The sequence below is a fragment of the Oryctolagus cuniculus genome, chromosome 10 (genome assembly GCF_964237555.1).
Source record: "Oryctolagus cuniculus chromosome 10, mOryCun1.1, whole genome shotgun sequence".
Lineage (NCBI taxonomy): Eukaryota > Metazoa > Chordata > Mammalia > Lagomorpha > Leporidae > Oryctolagus > Oryctolagus cuniculus.
In genome coordinates, this window is record NC_091441.1 from 93,518,476 (window position 1) to 93,540,320 (window position 21,845).

The window sequence follows — 21,845 nt, forward strand, 5'->3', positions numbered from 1 at the left end:
AATCAACAACGGGAGTCACTGGGTACAGGCTCCCCATGTAGGATCTCTGTCCTTAATGTGTTTTACTATGAAACTTAAAGACAACACTACTAGTCGAACAATACCCTATACCATGTGGGGCTGTGTGAGTGCAGCCTGTTGAAATCCTTGCTTAGTATATACTAAATTGATCTGCTGTATATGAAGGTAATTGAAAATGAAACTCGATGAAGGGCGGGATGGGAGAGGGAGTGGGAGAGGGGAGGGCCACGGGAGGGAGGGAGGTTGGGGTGGGAAAGCCACAACAATACACAAGTTGCACTTTGTAAATTCACATTTATTAAATAAAAAAAAGCAGCATTCTCTGAAATAAAAAAAAAGAAAAAAAGTTTGTGAAAAATGAAACAACAACACTGTGACAGTAATTTCATTTCATGTGGCTTAAAAATAAAATCCAAAGAAAAAGAGGGAGATGGCAACTTGTATTTGGGTCAATGACTTTAGAAATATTTTTCATCTAATGAAGAACTTATGCCATAGCCATTCTTGTTCTCATGTTGTAGATGATGAGCTTAAGGATTGGTAAGATTCAAGTTTACTTCAACACTAAACCAATCTTCTGGCTTTAAAATTCAAGTACGCTCCATTGGACTACTTATCAACCCATGAAGAGAGCAAGGATTTCTTTGTTATCAGGATTGGTTTTTCCTCTTTTCTATGCTCGGCCAGCATGGGACTTGGGTTTATTCACGATTTGCCAGATTAGGGCCAAGGAAAACTTATGGAGTGGAAATGTATGAAAAATGTCATTTGATAAGGTAGGGTGGTGTCTCAAAATAGAATAATGCACCCCTGCAGCCAGGACATTGATGGAAGAGGCTTTGGGAAGTGATTTCCTTGATGCTTGCTGTTTGTTTAGATTTTAAAAAATTACATGATAGGGTGTGAGTAATTTACCCCTTAGATCATTCATTGCACTGGACTTAATGGCTCATTAAAGTTTTAACAATGGAATGTTAAATCAGACCTTCTGAAGTGACCTTTGATCCATAGTTAGCTGTTATATGTTTTCTGCCTGTTTATAGTTATGAGAGGGAACATTCCATGTGTACAAGGTATGCTTGTCCACCTGTAAGACCTGCCTTGGGACGCCAGAGGCTACATGGTGCAATAATTATCTCCCATACACACATGGGTAGCAGAGCAGCCAGGAAACCAGGACTGCCTCTGTTCTGGGTGCTCACACTGAAGAGATGCTGGTTCCACTTCAGTCCACCTGAACGTATGCAGGCTATGGAGGTAGAAAATGCAGATCTTAAGTCAGATTGTTTGGGTTTGAATTCCAGCCCACACATAACCGTTGGGGTAACCTGGTGATGTTCTTTCATTTCTCTAAGCATGTCCACTTAGTTGAGAATAATTGTGGCTTCTGTCTCATGTGAGGGTTGTTGTGAAGTCTGGATTTTAATGAGCCCCCAGTAAGAGCTGCTGATACTATGGGTGAGTCTAGAGCTGTGTGTGTTGTGGTGGGGAGTTTGTTGCCAAGGGCCTTACAGCCCATTTTTTTTAACTTTTATTTAATAAAAATAAATTTCCAAAGTACAACTTTTGGATTATAGCAGCTTTTTCCCCCATAACCTCCCTCCCACCCACAACCATCCCATCTCCCACTCCCTCTCCCATCCCATTCACATTAAGATTCATTTCCAATTATCTTTATATACAGATCAATTTAGCATATATTAATAAAGCTTTCAACAGTTTGCACCCACTCAGAAACACAAAGTATAAAGTACTGTTTGAGTATTAGTTATACAGTTAATTCACATAGTACAACACATTAAGGACAGAGATCCTACATGGGGAGTAAGTGCACAGTGACTCCCGTTGTTGATTTAACAATTGACACTTTTATTTATGACGTCAGTCATCACCCGAGGCTCTTGTCATGAGCTGCCAAGGCTATGGAAGTCTCTTGAGTTTGCCATCTCTGATCTTATTTCTGATCTTATTTAGACAAGGTCATAGTCAAAGTGGAAGTTCTCTCCTCCCTTCAGAGAAAGGTACCTCCTTCTTTGATGGCCTATTCTTTCGGCTGGGATCTCACTCTTTCATTTAGGTGGTTTGTTTTTTTTTTTTTTTTTTTTTTTTTTTTTTTTTTTTTGCCAGAGTGTCTTGGCTTTCCATGCCTGACATACTCTCATGGGCTTTTTAGCTACATCCAAATGTCTTATGGGCTGATTCTGAAGTTACAGCCCATTGAGTGTTTCATATAAGAATGTGGATTTTTCTTGATCAAATGTGTCATCATGGCTGCTTCCAAACCACAATGGCAGGCAGAGTTGAGAGGCTGCAAGGGAGAATGAGAGACTTACAACAAACATTTGCTATCTATTCATTTACAGCATTTACAGAAGAGTTTCCTGCCCAAACACTATTGCTGACCAGATATGGGTTTGAGTTGCAGTTCCACTATTTCCTAGTGTGACTTTGGCAAGTTACTCTTCCTCTCTTGAGTCTCAATTTTTCTCATCAATAAAATGAGGCTAATTATATTTACCCCTAGCATAGGAAAATTAAATCAGGTCAATTATATAAAATTGTGGATGTGGTGCCTGGAACATTGTAAGAGTTCGGTGAACAACTGGCCTGATGCCCAATATTCAGGGAATACTGTGAGACTGTGCTGGCTGGAATTGGTCAGGATTGGCTTCTTGGAGGAGGGGGCTTGGTTTGGGCCACTGAGTTATGAAGTATGTGTAGAAGCTGGTGAAGCAGACATCAGTGAAGGCAGGAAAGGTCACTATATAGGCCCCCATGTGAGAATAAATGCTCAGCCAGTATAGGTCAAATGAATAAAGACAGGGATATTTCTTGGTGGGTGTTGAAGTCTGGGCTCTGGAGTCAGCTGTGAATGAATGAATGGAGGAGTATAACAGCAGACACCGGGGCCAGCATCATGTACAGCAGGTTAAGTGGCTGCCTGCAGCGTTGGCATCCCATATGGGTACTCATTCAAGTCCCAGCTGCTCCACTTCTGATCCAACTCCCTACTAATATGCCTGGGAAAGCAGTGGAGGAAGGCCCAAATGCTTAGATTTGCTGCCACCCATATAGGGGACCAGGATGGAGTTCCTGGCTCCCGGCTTTGACCTGGCCTAGCCTTGGCTGCTGTGGCTATTTGGGGAGTGAACCAGCAGATGAAAGGTATCTCTCTCTCTCTCTCTCCTCCCTCTCTCTCTCTCTCTCTCTCCCCCTCTCTCCCTCCCTCCCTCCCCTTCTCTTACTCTGCCTTTCAAGTAAAAAGTAAATCTTAGAACCAAGCACCCTTAGAACCAGGCTAATGCTCCAGTGAACTTTATCCCAGGCCCTGGTCTGGACTTGCATTACTGTTCCCTGATATTCTTTGGCATATGCCTAGTAGCCTAGGAAAGCTGTATTGGAAAAAATTGGATCTATTATTTCACAAAAGCCAAGCAAACCAACTTTTGGTGAGTTACAAATATGATTATGAATGATTTTGGGGTTCCCTGCTGCTTTAAATCTTTCATGCCCCCTTTAAAAATAACCTGCGGCTGATTGTACAGAAAGGCCATTGTCTTTCACAACCAGCTTGGATTTGATTCTTTGAGAGGTAGGAAACAGCAGGAACTAATGGCCTTGGCTTTCCAGCCCTGCTGACTTGTGCTAGATTGTGAGGCTGTCTGAATCACTGGGCTTCTGTGCATGGCCTCACTAATTGGGTGTAATCAAGATGCTCCGGAGAAGTTTCTGAGACCGTGTGGTCCTGTCCAGTCTGATTCATCAGCTCCCTGTGGAAAAGTGCAGTGCTGGAGCAAACAGCCTTCTTGGCAGTGTGGGTGGGGGGGGCCCCAGCGGCTTGAAGTTATTTTGGGATTCAATGGACTTGTTTCTTGTTTATCTGGGAGGGAAAGAGTAACCAGAGTGTACTCTGAGGTTGGGTGACAGAGATGTGGAGACACATAACACATTTCCTTCTCTACTTGGTAGAAAATTTGTTGGAATGGGAGACTCATTTGACTCATTGGGTGGGGTAGAGGTTTAAACTTATAAAGGTTAAAAAATGAAAGAAAACCTCCTCTTTCCTGTGATTATGATATGTTCTTTCTTAACCTATACACAACTCCTACTGGTGCTAACAAATGACAGAAACATCGTCAGATGTGTTTCTGACAAGCTTTAGAACAGTGTTCTCTTCTCTCACAGTGATTTGTGGTTACAAAAAAAGAAGGCTAACTTTTGGTTCCTAGTCCATTTGCAGGTCTTTGCCTTTCATGTGTTTAAACGTGAGCGGTTGCTTAAGGAAATAAACACTGTCTTGTCATCAGAATTTGATGATGGGTCTCTTTGTTTTCTCAATTCATCTGGTTTTTCTAGACTGAAGATTGATTTGCTAATTCAGCTATACAGGTGCTAGAAGCTGCTGGATAGAACTTCACAACTCCAGAAGTAAATTAACCTTCAGTATATTCAAAGTAGAAGGTCCTCATTTTGGGGGAAGGTGTTAATTGTTAAATGTGTAGCTTTTGAGAAAGTAAAACCTGCTATGACATTGAAATGAATTCAGCCTCGAAAGTGTCTGTCAGGCACTCCCCATGTTTGGAACTTGGATGTGGGCTAGGAAAAGTAGGGTGATGATGACCACATGCATCCCCTGCTCTGAAGGCACATAGGTTTATCATAACATGTAGAAAAAGTACGTATGAAACCAGTTGACAGTTTTACAGTAGTGTGCATCAGATTTTCTGAAGCTCAGCATTGATGAAATTTTAGGTCAGATTCTTGCGTATTGTGGAGGGCCTGATGTGTGCATTGTAAAAGGTGTAGGGGCATCCCCGGCCTCTACTGACTGGATGCCAGTCTAGTCCCCCTTGCCAAAATGTCTCCAGAAGTTGCCAGATGTCCCCTCAGGGGCAAAATCACCCTTGGCTGAGAACGGCTGATGCAGACTATAATCTGTGTACCAAAACAGTGTGCCTAGTCAAGGAGCCATGTTGGGAGGGAGGGCTGGGAGGCTCTGCAAACAGTGGCTACTCCTCATCATCTGTGGAGAGAATATAGATTTGCCCATATAAGTGTTGCTTTTTACCTATGTTGGAACATATAGTACTATGATGACAGAGCTACAAATAGAATTTGTGAGGTTTCCAATGTAAGGAGTAATAGATAGGTAATATTTAATAAATGGTAGCTGTTATCCTTTCCTTTAGGAGGGTGTAATTTTGGGGGCGATGAATTCTTCAAGCCATTATTTTATATTTTAAGTCTTGTGAGACCAGAATGAAGGAATAGAGGAACCTCTTTTGGGATACTTTTTAAAAAGATTGATTTATAATTTTTTTGAAAGGCAGAGTTACAGAGAGAAAGGGAGAGATAGAGAGATCTTTCATCCACTGGTTCACTCCCCAAATGGCCACAACAGCCGGGGCTAGACCATGCTGAAGCCAGGAGCCAGGGGCTTCTTCCAAGTCTCCCACATGGATGCAGGGTCCCAAGCACTTTGACTGTCTTCTTCTGCTTTCCTAGGAACATCAGCAGGGAGCTGGGTTGGAAGAGGAGCAGCCGTGACTCAAACTGGTACCCATGTAGGATGCTGGCATCACAGGCAGTGGCTTAACCCACTATGCCATGATGCAAGCCCCAGGTTTCATAAAAGAGATTGAACTGAGGGGAATGGATGGGTAGTGGACCATATACATTTGTATACCATTCAATATCTTGTTGGTTAGGCTGTGAGACGATAGGAGGTAAGAAAACAAGTTTAAGGGTTTCTAACCTTGACTCCTGAGCCACAGAAACTGTGGGATAATAAATGTATGTTGGAGTGGGTTTTGTGGTACAGCAGGTTAAGCTGCCACTTGGGATGCCCACATCCCCTATCTAAGTGCTGGTTCAAGTCCTGGCTCCTGCACTTTCAGTCCAGCTTTCTACTAATGCTTTCTAGGAGGCAGCAAATGATGGCTCAGGTACTTGTGCCCATTCCACCCATGAAGGAGACCTGGATGGAGTTTCAGGTTTCTGGTTTCAGCCTGGCCCACCCTAGCTATTACAGACATCTGGGAGGAGAGCCAGCAGATAGAAGATTAGTATCTCTTTCTTTCTCTCTCCTCGTCATTCCCCCTGCCTTCCCAGTAGATAAGAAAAAGTGAAAATTTAAAAATAAATATGTTGTTTTAAGCTGCTAAGTTTATGGAAATTCCATATACAGCAGTATATAACATAGCGAGTGTGACACAGTGACTCAGATGACTAGGAGCTCTCACTAATGACTCTTTAAACTCAACCTGTCCAAACCTGAACTTCATATCCTCTCTCTCTGACCCCTCCAATCCCTGTTTGGGTCTCTCTCTTAAAGAATGTTCAGTGTATCAAAGCTACCACAACCAAGGCTCACACTTTGAGGCCATCATAGCTTCTTCATCTTCATCACCTCTCTCCAAATTGATGCCAAATCCATTTTGATTCTTCCCACCTCAGTTGTTTCTTGGCTTTGTTTTCTCCTTTTTTTGTTCTTTCCACTCCCACTTTAATTGAGGTTTTGTTATTTCTAGCTTGGACAGTTGCAGTAGTCTGTTGACCTGTATGCTTGTATCCAGTCTAAACCTGTTTTGAGTCTGTTCTCCACATTCTCTCCAGATTGCTATTTTTAAATTCTAGTCTAGACATGTAATCCCCCTGATAATGAACCTTAGATGCTTTTTATCCCATTTCTTGCAGGGTAAAATATGAAGGTCTCATGCCAGGCTTTGCCCCTAATAACTTCTCCAAACCTCCTTCCACTTGTTTCCTCAATTAGCCCCTGCTTCATGACTCACATACCACCTCCAAGTGGCAACTCTGTCTCTTCCAGGTGGAGTTCCTAGACTCCTTGAGATAAGTCCCTTAACAAAAGGCATTAACTGATAGCTTCCCAGCAGACTGTGAGCTTTCTAAGGGCAGAGCCTATGTCTGATTCCCAGCAGCCTCTCTAGTTTCTGTAGATGTGCCATAGTAGGGGCTCAGTCAACATTTGCACATGCATGCATATGTGCATGAATTAACGAATGGGTGAATGAATGAATGGGTACACATGCCAGTGCTACATCCGTGCACTAGTTCTCTAGGCACTCTGCCACCTCCTCTAACAAACCTCCCCAAAATAGTTTTCTTGCTTTCCTGGGTGTGAACCTCCTTCCTTTTCACATCTGTCATTTTGGGTGTGATTCTGCAGAACTTGGAATAGAACTGGCAGTGAGCTGCCTGGTTTTCTGGGTTGTTCGTTCCTTTCTTTCTTTTTTTCTGTCTCTGTTTCTCTCCCCATAACACACACACACACATCCCTTCTCTCAAATGATGATGCTGTGCACCATTGTCATGGTTAAACCTTTCAGGGGTATCCTCTGTCAGTGAAGTTTTGTTACAGAGAGAGCTTTCCCCTTTTCTGATGTTAGGTTATCTCAGATATTAAAGGAATAGTAGAAATTGTTAGTTGTTCTGTATCTCCTACTTGTTCTGCTTTATTTTCCTTCTCAGTGTTTTGTTAATTGTCTTACCAAGGGCAATCATTTGGCATATCAAAATAACCCTAATTTTTTCATTTCTTTTTTTTTAAAGATTTTATTTATTTATTTGACAGAGTTACAGACAGTGAGAGAGAGAGAAACAGAGAGAAAGGTCTTCCTTCCTTTGGTTCACTCCCCAAATGGCCGCCACGGCCAGAGCTGTGCCGATCTGAAGCCAGGAGCCTCCTTCTGGTCTCCCATGCAGGTGCAGTGGCCCAAGCACCTGGGTCATTCTCCACTGCTTTCCCAGGCCATAGCAGAGAGCTGGACTGGAAGAGGAGCAACCGGGACTAGGATCGGCGCCCATATGGTGCCTCAGGTGGAGGATTAACCTTAGTGTGCCACGGTGCCGGCCCCCTAATTTTTTCTTTAGCTAGTAAAATTTTTCCTGTAGAACCAGAGTTGTAAAAAGATTCCCTGTGTCTTCATCTGTTAAATAGGGTGTGCTGGTCTCTTAGGGTGCTAGTTCCGGAGTGCTGGCAGATTCAGATTCTGATGAGGGCAATCCGCAGAGGGCTGCCTTCTCACATGAGGGAGAGAGAGACAGAAGCAGAGAGGAAGGGCACTGATCTTATCACCAGGGCCCCACCTTCAAGATCTCATCTAACCGTAATGACCTCTCCAAAACCTTGCCTCTGAGTGTCATCACATTGGGGGTTACAGTTCCAATACAATAATTTTGGGGAATGTAAACATCCAGTTCATAACACAGGAATAAAAATACCTATATTTATGCTTTTCTGGAGGAGAGAATCATGCACTTACTAATTAAATACACAGGCTGTGTTCTAGACACTGTACTGGAGAGATGTGGTCCCTGCCCACGTGAGCCATGATAGATTCAGAGTTCAGAGAACCAGAGGCATGGTGTGTGCCTGCAACATTATTTTCTTCCCTTTTCTCTTTCTACTGCTCCCTGTCTTCCTACCCAAGGCAGGGCTTGAAACTAGGTGAACCTGCAATTCAATTCTGGCAATGCCCCTTCCTGTCCAGGTAACTCTGGGCTTGAACTCTGCAAGCCTCTATAGCCTCACTTGTAAGACTGACATGATACTGCACAGGATGCTGAGACAGTTGAGTAAGAGAAAGCAGACAAAGCACTTTGCACAGGGCCTGGACTGCTAAGTCCATGATAAATGTCAGCTGCTGCATTAATAGGTATGAGAATCCTATCTGTGGCACTCGAGGCTATTCCAATTGACCCAAGCCTGCTGCCTGGTTCTGCCCTCTTTTTTACCAGCCTCTGTCTCTTCTGACCTTTCAACAAGTAGTTCTGTCTTTTAAGGCTTGCTTTGAGTGATGGGCTTATGAGTCCTTCTTTTCTTTTCTCTCTCTTTTTTTTTTTAAGATTTATTTTTTATTGAAAGAGCTATAGTGAGAGAGGGAGTCATAGAGACAGACAAGGGTCTTGCATCCATTGCTTTACTCTCCAGATAGCCACAACGGCCATGGCTGAGCCAGGCTGAAGCCAGGAGCCAGGAGCTTCATCTAGATTTTTCAGGTGGATTGAAGGGCCTAAATGCTTAGGCCATCTTCTGCTGATTTTCTCAGGCTTAAGAGCAGGTGGCTGGATTGGAAGTGGCCCAGCTGGGATATGAACTGGTACCCATATAGGATGTTAGTGCTGCAGGTGTCAGCCCAACCTGCTAGGCTACAACACTGCCCCTCCAAGTGGCATCTTAACTGTTGTACCAAATGTCTGCCCCTTGGCATTCTTGTATTTATTTATTCACAGAGTGCCAGTTCCATTCTCAGTTGTTTTTCTTTTCTTCTTCTTCCTCCTCCTCCTCCTCCTCCTCTACTTCCTCTTTCTTTTCTTTCTCTGTTTCTTTCTAGTCAGAGTTACAGAGACAGAAAGATCTTCCATCTGCTGGTTCACTCCCCAGATAGCCACAACAGCCAGGGCTGTGCCAGTTTGAAGCCAGGAGCCAGCATCTTCATCCGGGTCTCCTACATGGGTGGCAGGGGCTTAAACACTTGAGTCATCTTCTGCTGCTTTCCCCAGGCCATTAGCAGGGAACTGGACAGGAAGTGAAGCAGCCAGGACATGAACCAGGATCTGTATGGGAGGCTGGCATTGCAGGGGTGGCTTTTTCTGCTAGGTGACAATGCCAGCCCCAACCCTTCATTTCTTTAACATCTCTCCTTTTCTCTTTAGCACTGGTGTCCCCATCATGTACTCTGATATTTTACAGTGCAAGGATGCTTGAAAAAGTTTGTGGAAAAATGGAATTAAAAGATGTTTATTTTGGTGAAAAAAATTTGAAATCAGTGCCAGTGAGGGGTCTTCAATTAGTTCATGGAAAACAAATATTATGAAAAATCTAGGAAATGTTCTTTTATTTTCCAAGTGTCTTTGATTTATCTGCACACTGAAATTTCCTGAATCTGATCTATGAACTTTAAAATAATCAAATAGGTTGGTTGGAATTTTGTGTCAAGCAAGAGTCAAGACTGGAGATACAATAGGTCTCCAAGGAGTCTTTGGGCTGTGGCCTTTCTATCAACCACGTGAACTCTGCAGAAGGGCTTTTTTTTTTTCTGGTTCTTGGAGAAAACGGATAGGGCTGTTCTTCCCGTAGTTGGCCATAAGCCTTTGATGAAGTGAAGCAAAACATTTGCCTGTGGAAGATTTTAATTTTTTCCTTCTGTAGTGGTAGCAGTGGCAAGTTGGACTAAGAAAGGACATGCCCTGAGGCCCCCAGACTCTAGCATTGTGGCATTGCTTCATTCCCCTCCAGCAGGTGGATTCTGGACCGTTAGACTGGTGGCAGGCATCGTATTGTTCTGGAGTCTCTTCAGAGCTGATAAAGTGTGGTTGGGAAATGTAGCTAAGCTTTTAAAAGGGCATGGATTTTCAGTTCATGTCTTGTAATTATAGATCCAGTGTGCCTTTCTCTTGCAGATTGGGTAATTGTGCAAGGGGGCTGGAGAGGTAAGTGGGTGTGTACCCTTCTGCAAACCCAAATGGTCGGCTTCATCAAATGATGCCCTCCCTCTTTCAGAGCCTTAGGTGTTGGTGAGATGAGCAAGAGGGTAATTTACCATGGGATCAAGCCCTAATTTCACTGTCACCATTTTGGTGTGTATGTACCAGGCCTACTCTATTTGTGTCATTTAGAACCCCAGAACAAACTGTTCTGTAAATATTGCTTAAAAAATAATGTAACATTACCACCTTCTTCTAAAATAAACTTTGCTTTAGAGAGCTATTTTCATCTGGTAATTTTTTTTAAACTTGAATCCTAAATTTTGAGGGTTTTAAAATAATTTAAAAAAAATTTTTAAGAGGCATAGAGACAGACAGAGACAGGTACAGAGTGGGTATTCTATCTGCTGGTTCCCTCCCCCAAGTGTCTGCAACAGCTGGGGCTGGACCAGGCTAAAGCAAGGAACTTGGGAATGGAATCCAGCCTCCCACATGGGAGGCAGGGACCCAGCTGTTTGAACTTTCATGGACTGCCTCCATGGTTGTATTAGCAGGAAGGTGAAATTGAAGCAGAGCTGGGACTTGAACCTAGACACTCTGATACAGGATGCTGATGTCCCAAAGTGAGTCTGAACTACTGTACCAAACACCCACCCCTCTGAAGGTGGTTTAAATCAGATAGGATCTTCTGTTACTCAACTCTGGTGCCCCTTATTTGTTTCCTTTATGTTGTAAATTGTAGAATTAGTAGGGAAAATAATCCTATTTGCTTTTGGTTTGCTGTATTGCTCAAACCTTTGTAGATAACTATTAATTAGGGGCTAGTATGGTAGCATGGGTAAAGCTGCCTCCTACAGGGCTGGCATCCTGAATGGGTGCTGGTTCAAGCCCTGGCTGCTCCACTTCCGATCCAACTGCCTGCTAATGGCCTAGGAAAAGCAACAGAAGAAGGCTCAAATACTTGGGCCCCTGCCAGCCATGTAGAAGACGTGAAGAACCTTTTGGCTTAAGTCTGGCCCGGCCTTGGCCATTGTGGTCATCTGGGGAGTATACCAGTGGATGGAAGATCTCTCTCTGTCTCCCTCTCTTTGTCTGTTTATCCCTCTCTCTCTCTCTAATTCTGATTTTCAAATACATAAATAAATAAATAAAATATTAAAAAATAAGTAATTTTAATTACCAAATCTTCGCTAGGAAAATGGACCATTCATAGTTGATGCATTTGGAGTTGATATTGGGCAGTAACAGCAAGTAGGGCATGTCGGCAAAAGGGGGCAAGTTTCATTTAACCTGCAGAAGTCGTTAAATTGAGTCAAGGTTTAAATGCTTAGAAATTTTACATAAAAATATTGATTTTTTTGGGGTATTCTCCCTTGAAAAATTGAAGCTGTGGCAGCTAGACAGGGGATATACTCTGCAGTGCCTCATGGCCCCACCATTTGGTTTCTCTGTGATGCTGAGGCTGCATGTTGTTGCAGTAATGGAGTCTAAACATGATGTTGGAATCCCAGAGTTCTTAGGCATGGTTGGGTTCTCTCCTGTATTTCCTGCCTTTCCCTGGAGGGTATTTCAGTTTATAATCTCTGGTGGGAGGAAAGCAGCCCAGGCTCTCCCAAGGCTCATCCTTGTTGGCAGACTAGTTGTTAGGCTTTTGTGATGGAGAATTACTGGAAAGGAAGAGAGAAGGGAGACAAAAGAGACTGGAGGAAAAGCTAAAAGTAGAAGGTATTTGGGAGGCCACAGAGGGGGCCCTTGAGGACTCAGGTCTGGGAACAGCTGTCGTTTTGAGAGCAGCAGATGGGATTTTAAGTCGAATTGAGAATCTTGTGTCCACTCTGCAGTGTGTTTAAGAAATACAGATGAGAATTTGACTCATTTTGGAATTGCTGATCTGTGTTTGTATCAGTAAGGGTTGAGTCAGGAGACAGAAACTGTGTCAATTATTTCAACAGAGAGCATTTAATATTAAAAAGTTATCAGCCCAGTGCATGAGTCAGCTTTTTATTACCTTAACTAAAGTACCTGAGAGGAACTACACTAGAAGGGAAAGGTTTATTTTGGCTTATAATTCGGAGGTCCACAGTTCAAAATTGGGTGGCCCATTAGCAACACTGGGAGTGGGGGAGTGTGGGTTCAGCAAAACCAGATGGAAGCCAGGAAGCAGAGTGATAAGCTAAGCTTACTCAGCTTAAATAGCCAACACTCTCACAAAAACTACCTTTGGAGAGTGAGCTCTCGATAACCCAAAGACTTCCCACTGGGTCCACCTCTTAGATAATACAATTAGATCAAGTCTCCACCCATATCCATCAACCATTCACATTCATTGATTAACTGTTAACATCAGATTTTGGGGTTTAAACATCTGCAGGAGTCTGGGGAGTCAAGTTCAATCCATAACACCCAGTATTGAAGAACTGAGAAGGCAACAAGAGAACACTAAGCTACCATGAAAGTAGCAACTACAGGAGGCATTTGCCACTCCTGGGTTTAGGATTATTAAGATTTAGAAGCTTGTAAGAAGGGCCCCATAGGGCTGAATTCCTGTCTCTAAAGTGATAGCTGGTACTGAGCCTCTGAGCTCAGTGGAAGGAATCTGAAGGCCTTGAACCCAGACCTCTGATAGGTGGAGCTTCCTGGCTGGTGCTGGAGTTTCTGAAGTCAAGAAATAGCTGTGAGCTGGGACCCAAATCTGAGGAAGAAGCAGGCAGGGATTGGGATCTCTGACAGGTACTAATGAGGCAGTTCTGGAAATACTCAGCTATTAAGCAGCAACCACCAAAGCTGTGCTACTGGAACAAAGCCTGGCTGGGTCACGCCCAAGAGATCAGAGAGCCAATAGGAATCAGATAGGAAGGTACAGGCTGTCTCCCTCCTTCAGCTTTAGAGCTTTCCTCCAAAGCCTGCTGTGGTTTACTCCCCAAATGATTGCAATGGCCAGGGCTAGATCAGGCCAGAGCCAGGAACTCCATCCAGGTTTCCCACACTGGTGGCAAGGGCCCAAGCACTTGGATCGTCTTCTGCTGCCTTCCCAGGTGCATTAGCAGGGAACTGATGAGGAAGCAGAGCAGCCAGGACTCGAACTGGTGCACCCGTATGGGATGTTCACATAGCAGGTGGTGGCTTAACGGCTCTGCCACAACACTGGCCCCATGGTTCCAGTTTTAAAAATGTGATTTAGAAGAATTTGTTGTTCTGGCAGTCTCCAGGTTTCCTTCATGTACAATACCAGTTTCCAACTTCAGGGTCAATTTCTAATGTCTTCATAGTATATGCCAAGGTACTGCTGCTCTGAACTGATTTTACCGCATTCTGTAGGGGCTGACAAACTGCAGCCTATGTGTCAGCTATGGCCCACTGCCCATTTTTGTAAATGAAGTTTTATTGAAATATAGCCACACTCATTCATTTACTAGAAATGCTTGAAGATCCCTTCAGTAGTGTAAAATTTAGTTTTTCTGTAGTTTTGATTTTAAACAGAGGACTGTGACATATTTTTAGAAAAGTAATTCTGTAAAAACTAAGCACGCAGGATTGTCTTTCTTCTGGGTCCCACCATGTGTGTGCTGCTCCGTGACCACGGGCAAATCTGCTAACCCTCTGAGATGCGCTTTCACACAGATGCAGCAAGGGCTAGAAGTTCCACAGTGGCTCTGGCAGTTCCTCAGTGTGTGTGTGTGTCCCACACTGATGCATTCCCTGGGCCCTAGCCTGCACCAATGATGATCTTCCAGGGTGGCATGCCTGCAGGTATTTGCTCTGCCGGTGCTGATGTGGGCATGAGCATATTAGTTTACAATCCAGCTTCTTATCTCACACAGAGATAAAAATTCTAGGCAGAGACTAGTAACATGTACAAATAGGAACAGGATTTATTGAACAGTAAGGGAATAAACATAAATTGAACCATTAGAGAATAAACATACATTCATTTGTGAGTGTGTGCCACTGCCCTCCATGGAGAAATACCCATTATGGTTGCTCATGAAAGACAGAAAATGAGAGCAGTATCTCTAAGTGTGGTGCATGGCAAAAAGAGATCTCTCCCCTGCTGTCTGGCTCTTTTATGAGGGTGAGGGCAATACCTTAATGGGATATACAAACAGGGTAGGATCTTAGCATGTGCCCTGATCCCAAGTGCCTCCTGGGAAAGTGGGTGTATCAAGCCTGCAGTTGAAGAGACCAATATCACTTTGCAATGGTACAAGGATCCCAGCTCACCTGAACTTTCAATAACTGCGTAGTTACTCTGTTCTAGTACTTCAGACTTAATGCGTCTTTGATGGATGCTGCTGCTGGCCACTGACTTCTGGCGCTGTTTCTAGTTTACTTCTAGAACTGCAGCTTCCTTGTCCCCTTGAAGTTGGGCACAATTGTAAGCTTGTTTCTGGCCGGCGGACTTTGAGTGGAAGCATTAGGTGCCGCTTCTAGGTCACAGTGTTCCATTATCAGGGTGTGACTCTTCGGCACTTCCTTCTGCTTTGGCCTCTCTCAGCTTGGCCCGGAGGGAGGCCTCCTGAGACACCACAGGAATGTATTGTGAGTGAGAATTTATTCTTGTTTGCTTAAAATCACTGAGATTTTCAGGTTGCTTGTTACCATAGTTAATCCTAATCTAGCCTTCACATACAGAATTTATTATCTTCCCCTGTGTGCTACCTCTTGTGCCTTAGCTCAGAGAATGGCACTGCTGTAAATGTGCTTGCTGGAAACCCGGGAATTACTGTTTTCTTTCTCTTGCTCCTGGTATCCAGTCAATTATTCTCTCTCTTACCTCTGTCTCCTTCATCCTGCTTGCATTATACTACCCTGTTGACTCCTACTACTATTGATTTCAAGGAGTCTAACCGCTTACATGCACTATTATTTTTGAACCACTTGCTGTTTTTGAAATCTTACCCCAATGTACACCATCTCCTATAGGATACCTAAACTGGATTCTGTCCCTTCATTTCTCACAAATCTTCTTGGGTTCTGTCTTCTCCCCAGAGTTCCTACTGTGGGTGCAAACCTTCCTTTGGCAGCTTGATGTGTCAGAGGAAGGCCTCCTGAGACATCGTAGACTTGAAGGGAGAGTGAGAATTTAGTCTTTGTAGCTTAAACCATTGAGATTTGGGGGTGGGATGTTATCCTGGTGGCTTTTCCTGATCTAGCCTGACCAATACAATGTTCACACAGCATTGATTATCTCCCCCTCCATCCATCCACTTTCCCCAGCACACCCTCTGGGCCAACTCTTCTTATTGACTGACTTGTAGTACCGTCTTCCCTGGAGCACCTTTCTGTCTGTCTGCCTGTCAGTCTCTCTTTGTGTGTAAGTTTTAGCTTGAGGGCATTCTTCTCTAGGAACTCTTTCTCATTTTCCCAAATGCACTCACTTAGACAAGCCTGTGTATTTCTCAGCATTCTTTGTTGGACAAACTTGTTTGCCTATATTAATTTAGTAATTAGAATTGCTTCTGGGCCTGATTGTCATACTATCTTACTAGAGTGTCATCTTCTTGAGGTCAGTGTCTGAATTTTGTTTCCCTTTTCTCACAGTTAATTCACAGAACATCTAGCACATAGGTCATTGTAATTGTTCAATGAATGGTTTATATCACTTTTTTATTTTTTAAAGATTTATTTATTTGAAAGTCGGAGTTACACACAGAGAGAAGGAGAGGCAGAGAGAGAGAGAGAGAGAGAGATGCAGAGAGATTTTCCATCTGCTGGTTCACTCCCCAAATGGCCGCAACAGCCGGAGCTGTGCTGATCTGAAGCCAGGAGCCAGGAGCTTCTTCTGGGTCTCCCACGCCGGTGCAGGGGCCCAAGGACTTGGGCCATCTTCCACTGCTTTCCCAGGCCATAGCAGAGAGCTATATTGGAAGTGGAGCGGCCAGACTCAAACTGGTGCCCATATGGGATGCCAGCACTGCAGGCGGCGGCTTTACCCGCTACGCCACAGCACTGGCCCTATATCGCTTTTGAATTTTTTCCCCAAAGAAGCCTTTTATTTAAGGAATGCAAACTTCATGCATTTCATAAGTACAACTTTAGGAATACAGTGATTCTTCCCATCATACCCGCCCTCCTACCCACACTCCCACCTGCCCTCCTCCTCCCTCTCCCATTCCCAGTCCTATTCTCCACTATGATCCATTTTCAATTAACTTTATACACAGAAGACCAACTGTATATTAAGAGTTCAACAATTTGCACAAAAAAACACAAACAAACTAGGAAGAGTATTTTTAAAGATTTATTTTTATCGCTTTATTTGAAAGGCAGAACAGTAGAGGGGGGTAGGGAGGGAGTAAGTGGGGGAAGGAGAGAGAGAGAGAGAGAGAGAGAGAGCGAGCAAGCATTTCCATCCATTGGTTCACTCCCCAAATGTCCACAATAGCCAGGTCTGTGCCAAGTTGAAGCCAGGAACCAGGAACTCCATCCTGATCTCCTAAGTGATTGGCAAGGGCCTGAGCACCTGGACCATCTCTGCTGCCTTCCCATGTGCATTAGCAGGGGGCTGGATCAGAAGAGCAACCAGGACTTGAATCCATATTCCAGTATGTGTTGCTGGCATTGCAAGCAGCAGCTTGGCTTGCTGTGGCATGATACGGGCCCCACGTATGTTTTAATAAAAAAAATGACAAGGCAAGTTTAATCTTTTTGAAGGGAGGATGACATATAGTTTAAGAATCATAGGAACTATTATTTTAAGAAAGAGTTAGGTGACAGGTGACTAAAATGCTCTTTAATCAGTAGTGAAAACTTTATTTTTTGTTATCATGATCTTATTTTAATAATCCAATTGAATTGGCCAACATCAGCTTTTAAAATATCCCTATTGGCAAGTAGGAGCTAATAAAACACCATGGAGACCACATTTTAGTCTCTAAAAATAGGTTCGCAAATTCAGAAAGACCAGCTCGTTTAATATGCAGAGTGTGTCTGTTCTTCATTGTGTTGCACTGGATCCTTAGGGATTTTGAGTAACATAAAAGACTAAACAAATGGGGACACTGTATAAAAGGCCTTAAAAACATTCTTATGACTTAGTGTTTCCTTTTCAAAGTTTTTTAAAAAATTTATTTGAAGGGCAGAGTTATAGAGAGGGAAGGAGCGACACATAGAAAGAGATGTTCCATCCTCTGGTTCAATCCCCAGATGGCTGCAATTGCTAGGGCTGGGCCAGACTGAAACCAAGGGCTGGAAGCTTTTTCCAGGTCTCCCATGTGTGTGTCAGGGGCTCAAGCACTTGGGCCATCTTCTATGCTTTCCCAGGCACATTAGGAGAGAGCTGAATCAGAAAGGGAGCATCTGGGTCTCTAACCAGTACCCATATGGGATGCTGGCATCACAGGTGGTGGCTTAACCTGCCACACTACAATGCCAGCCCCATTAATTAGTTTTCTCGGGTGGTGTCCCTTTGAGTTATTTTGGCTTCCATGAGTAGGGCAAGGAGTGGGTCTCCAAAACAGTAAAGTCAGTAAAGACAGAGAGACTTTGCAGTCTGTGCTAGGTTACTTTCTTCTCCCCATGGTCTGACACAGCCAACAGGTGGGGTGTGAAGTGGTACATGCTGCTCAGGGCCCTTGGACCTATTAAATTCTCTACACTCTGTGATATCTGCTTACCAGTAACACTCATGTGTTTGCTCAGCTGTGCCATAATATTCTTCTCTCTCTCTCTCTCTCTCTCTCTCTCTCTGTGTGTGTGTGTGTGTGTGTGTGTGTAAAATTATCTATAAGGTGGTACTGTGCTGATTCTCTTTTTGTGACTCTCACACATAAGCCTACTGTAAAACCTCCCAGCTGATCCCTGCTAGTAGTTTCTGGCTACACACACACACACACACACACACACACATTTTTCCTGTTAAATTGCTGTCTTTCACTCTCCCTACCTAGAAGTCTTTCTCTTTATGTGAACATCTCATCGATTTTTGAGGTAGGCATTCTCATTCCACCCTTGAAGTTTCCCAGTGCTGTTTTCTCTTTCACTGCACAAATCAAAGTCTTCATAAATCCACTATTTTCTTGCCTCAATTGTTCCAACGAACAAGCTGAGCAAACCATAGCATTTATATTTTACTTTTAGAGACCTGCAACTTCTCCAGTTGATATTTGGCCATATGCTTGCCCTTCCAACAATATTTGCACTCTTGTGTTCATTGCAGCATTGTTTATAATAGCCAAGATGTGAAATGAACTCAAGTGTATACATCAACGAATGAATGGACAAAGAAAATGTGGTGTATATACACAATGGAATACTATCCAGTCTTAAAAAAAGACCAATGTTCTGTCATCTGGGACAACATGGATGCTAAACACATTAGGGTGAGTGAAATAAACCAGACACAGATAGACAGATAATGCATAGTCTCATTTACGTGTAGAATCTAACACATGTTAGATTCACGGCAATAAAGAGTAGAGCAGTGATTGCCAGGATCAGGAAGGGAGTAGGAGACAAAGAATAGGGAGTTATTGGTCAGAAGGTATCAAGTTTCAGGTAGACAGGAGGAATAAGTTTTGAGATCTGTTGCAGAGCAGGGTGACTGGAGTCAATAAGAATGCAGTGTGTATTTCATAATAACTATGAGAGTGAATTCCAAATGTCTTGCCAGAAAAAACATCAAGTAAATGAGGTGGTGATTATGATAATTAGTGTGATTTAATCATTCCACATGGTATACATATATCAAGACATCACATTGTACGCCATAAATGTAATGAAATTATGGTTTGTGACTTGAAAATAATGTAAATAAAAATACGTTAATTAATTAAAGAGAATCCTGAAGGCTTGCCTTTCCAACTAGGCTGAAGGGCTGTACTTCTCCTTTTTTGGTATGGTATCTCTGGGGACTGCCATGGAGCAGATACTCAGAAAAAGCTTTTGGATAAATGATTGCTCAAAACACATTAAAGACAGTCCTTTATGCAAACTTCATTGTTTACAGGGAATGTAAACAGGATTCTCGCAGTGTGGCTTGGTGCTGTAAGAGGCCTTGATGAGCATCAACAAACAAATTGGCAACTAGTGCATTTGCTTTTCATCAACACATCCAACAAGGATTTGCTGTACATCTCTCCAGTTTTTTGTGTAATGGGAGCTGGGTGTGGAACTTTGGAAAATATCCTTATCCTTGAGACACCTGATAGATGAGTAGAGGCCCAGGGGTCATGACTTGGCACACAGTAGGCACTCAGTCATTGTTGAGTGAATGACCCACTGTCACTAGGGCATGGTAGAACCAACTAATGTTCCATTAGAGGAAATGCTCCAGTTCCAGTGTTTTAGTTGCTTGGAGTTAATGATGAGATAGGGTGGCTTGCTAACAGAAAAAACCTTATGGAGAGAATAACTGAAATTTTTTCTCATAGTAAATGCATTATATGTTGGGAGCAGGGCCTATCTTTTATTAAAGGAGATGTGTTTTCCTTGTCACTCCTTGAGATTTTAGGGCTGGATGGGAGTGAGGGGTGGAGAATGAGGTGAGGAGCAGCTCCTGGCTTTTCACCCTGAGCCTCAGTGAAGGCATTTATTAGAGACAGGCAGTGGGACCCTTGGTTACAGTAACTGTGAGCTTTGTGCTCAGCTGACCACATATTGCTGTCAGGCTTCCTCAGAGGGCTAATCATGGAGGGTGGAGAAGGAGGAGGGGAAAGGGAGGCTTGCCAGGGCCGTGGGGACCTGATTGTGGCCTAGGGCTAAGAGTCTCAAGTAGGTTATTAGGCATACTGGGAGGTCTCAGGCCTCTTTCTCATAGTGTTTTCTTTGCTTTTCTTCTTTCCATTTTATCCAGGAAATATGAGCAATGAAATCCGATGTATTTTACAAATGTAAGAGGGTAGTTTATTTAATATGATATTTGAAATACCCTTCTTCCCGTTTACCCTGATAAGTCCTAGGAACACAGGCGAAGTTGGGTGAGGACCCCGGCTGTGTGCAGTGTGTTCTCTGGGGTGAAAGGGATGTGAAATTTCAGAAGAAAGGATTATTGAAATAAGTCAGCCTTTCTTTGTTTATCATTGAATGCTTCAGTCTGGCATTATAGTGTGTCTTCAGAATGCAAATAGAATTTAGGAAGCTAACAAGGGCAAGACTTTGTGAAGGACAGAAATTTATGATTAGGAAAACCCAGTTGTATAGTATCGACCAATTATTTCACGTGCACAGCTCTGTTCTGTGGTCTTGTAAGTTTGCTGCTTATTTATTCCCTGAACGTTCCTGGGATGCTTATGGGAAATCAGACACTTCTGGCCTTCTGTGAGCCTATGATCTTTTGGGGGAGGAAGCCAAGTTATCTAAAAATGAAAATTCTGTAATTTGATATTTATTAAAGTGCTTATTATTTTGCAGGCCCTGGGGACACAAGGATTACCAGACCAAAGTTCCTGCCATTGTGGAGTTTGTATGTTAGTCGGGAAATGTTAGCTGTGGAACTTTTAACAGAGCCTGGTGTGTGTGTGTGTGTGTGTGTGAGAGAGAGAGAGAGAGACAGACAGACAGATGGGGGAGAGAGTGTTTTGGAAGGCTGCCCATATTAGTCCATTTTCTGTTGCTATAATAAAATATCTGAGACTGATAACTTATACATTAAAGATGTTTATTTGGCTCATTGTTTTGATGGCTGGGAATTCCAAACAGCATGGCCATCAGTGTCTGGTGAGGACCACCCCTGGCCTTGTCACAACATGACAAATGGCATTGTGGTGGGAGTGCATGTGAGCAGGGAGAACAGTCATGTGGAGAGACAGGAAAGCAAGATTCAGGGGCCGGGTCTGCTTCTTCTGTAACTAACTGAGGGAACTAACCAAGGTTCTGAAATAACATTAATCACATCTCAGACAGGTGCTCACCCCAGTCAACCAACCTCTCTGGATAGGCTCCACCCCTTCCCAGCTTTGCAGCACTGGGGACCAAGATTTCAACACAGGAGTCTTTAGGGGACCGTCTCAAATCCTCAGCCCAAAGGAGATGGTTCCTTAAGGATAAATCCAAATGGACCTGGTAGAGGGAGAAGGGACACTCAACGTGATGGTGGGAGAGCTTAGGATGGTCTGGTGATTCCTATAGATGAGTTGAAGTTCAAAAGCCAGGGCTGTGGTCAGCCATGGCTTGTGTGAGGATGGAGGGAAGATCATTCAGACAGACCAAGGGGTTTGCATTTCAGCAGAATAAAAGGTCCTTTCCCGGAGAACTTATTTTCCTCCATGAGCTAAAAGACAATGCTTGTCTGAAACATCACTTCCTCAGCCCACAGATAATTTCACAGATACTTAATGACTTCTACTCTATTCATTTGTGTGTCCCATTGTACTCCTCTTTCTTCAATTAAGGCTTGTTTTGAAAAGGGTGAGGTCTAGAATGCATGGTTGAGTAAT

The 21,845-nt window shown here is 43.4% G+C and overlaps 1 protein-coding gene across 26 annotated transcripts in view; it reads left to right on the forward strand.

Annotated features, from left to right (window-relative positions):
- Window positions 1-21,845, forward strand: part of ERC2 (ELKS/RAB6-interacting/CAST family member 2) — a 1,007,328-nt gene that overhangs the window by 127,155 nt on the left and 858,328 nt on the right. The window contains exon 3 of one of the 26 annotated variants that reach the window (XM_051852300.2): window positions 18,629-18,791. The exons of the other annotated variants lie outside the window; for them this stretch is intronic. Coding sequence (XP_051708260.2) covers window positions 18,699-18,791 — 93 coding nt within the window. The 5' untranslated portion in view covers window positions 18,629-18,698. The remainder of the gene's footprint in view (window positions 1-18,628; window positions 18,792-21,845) is intronic. 26 annotated transcript variants of the gene reach the window in all.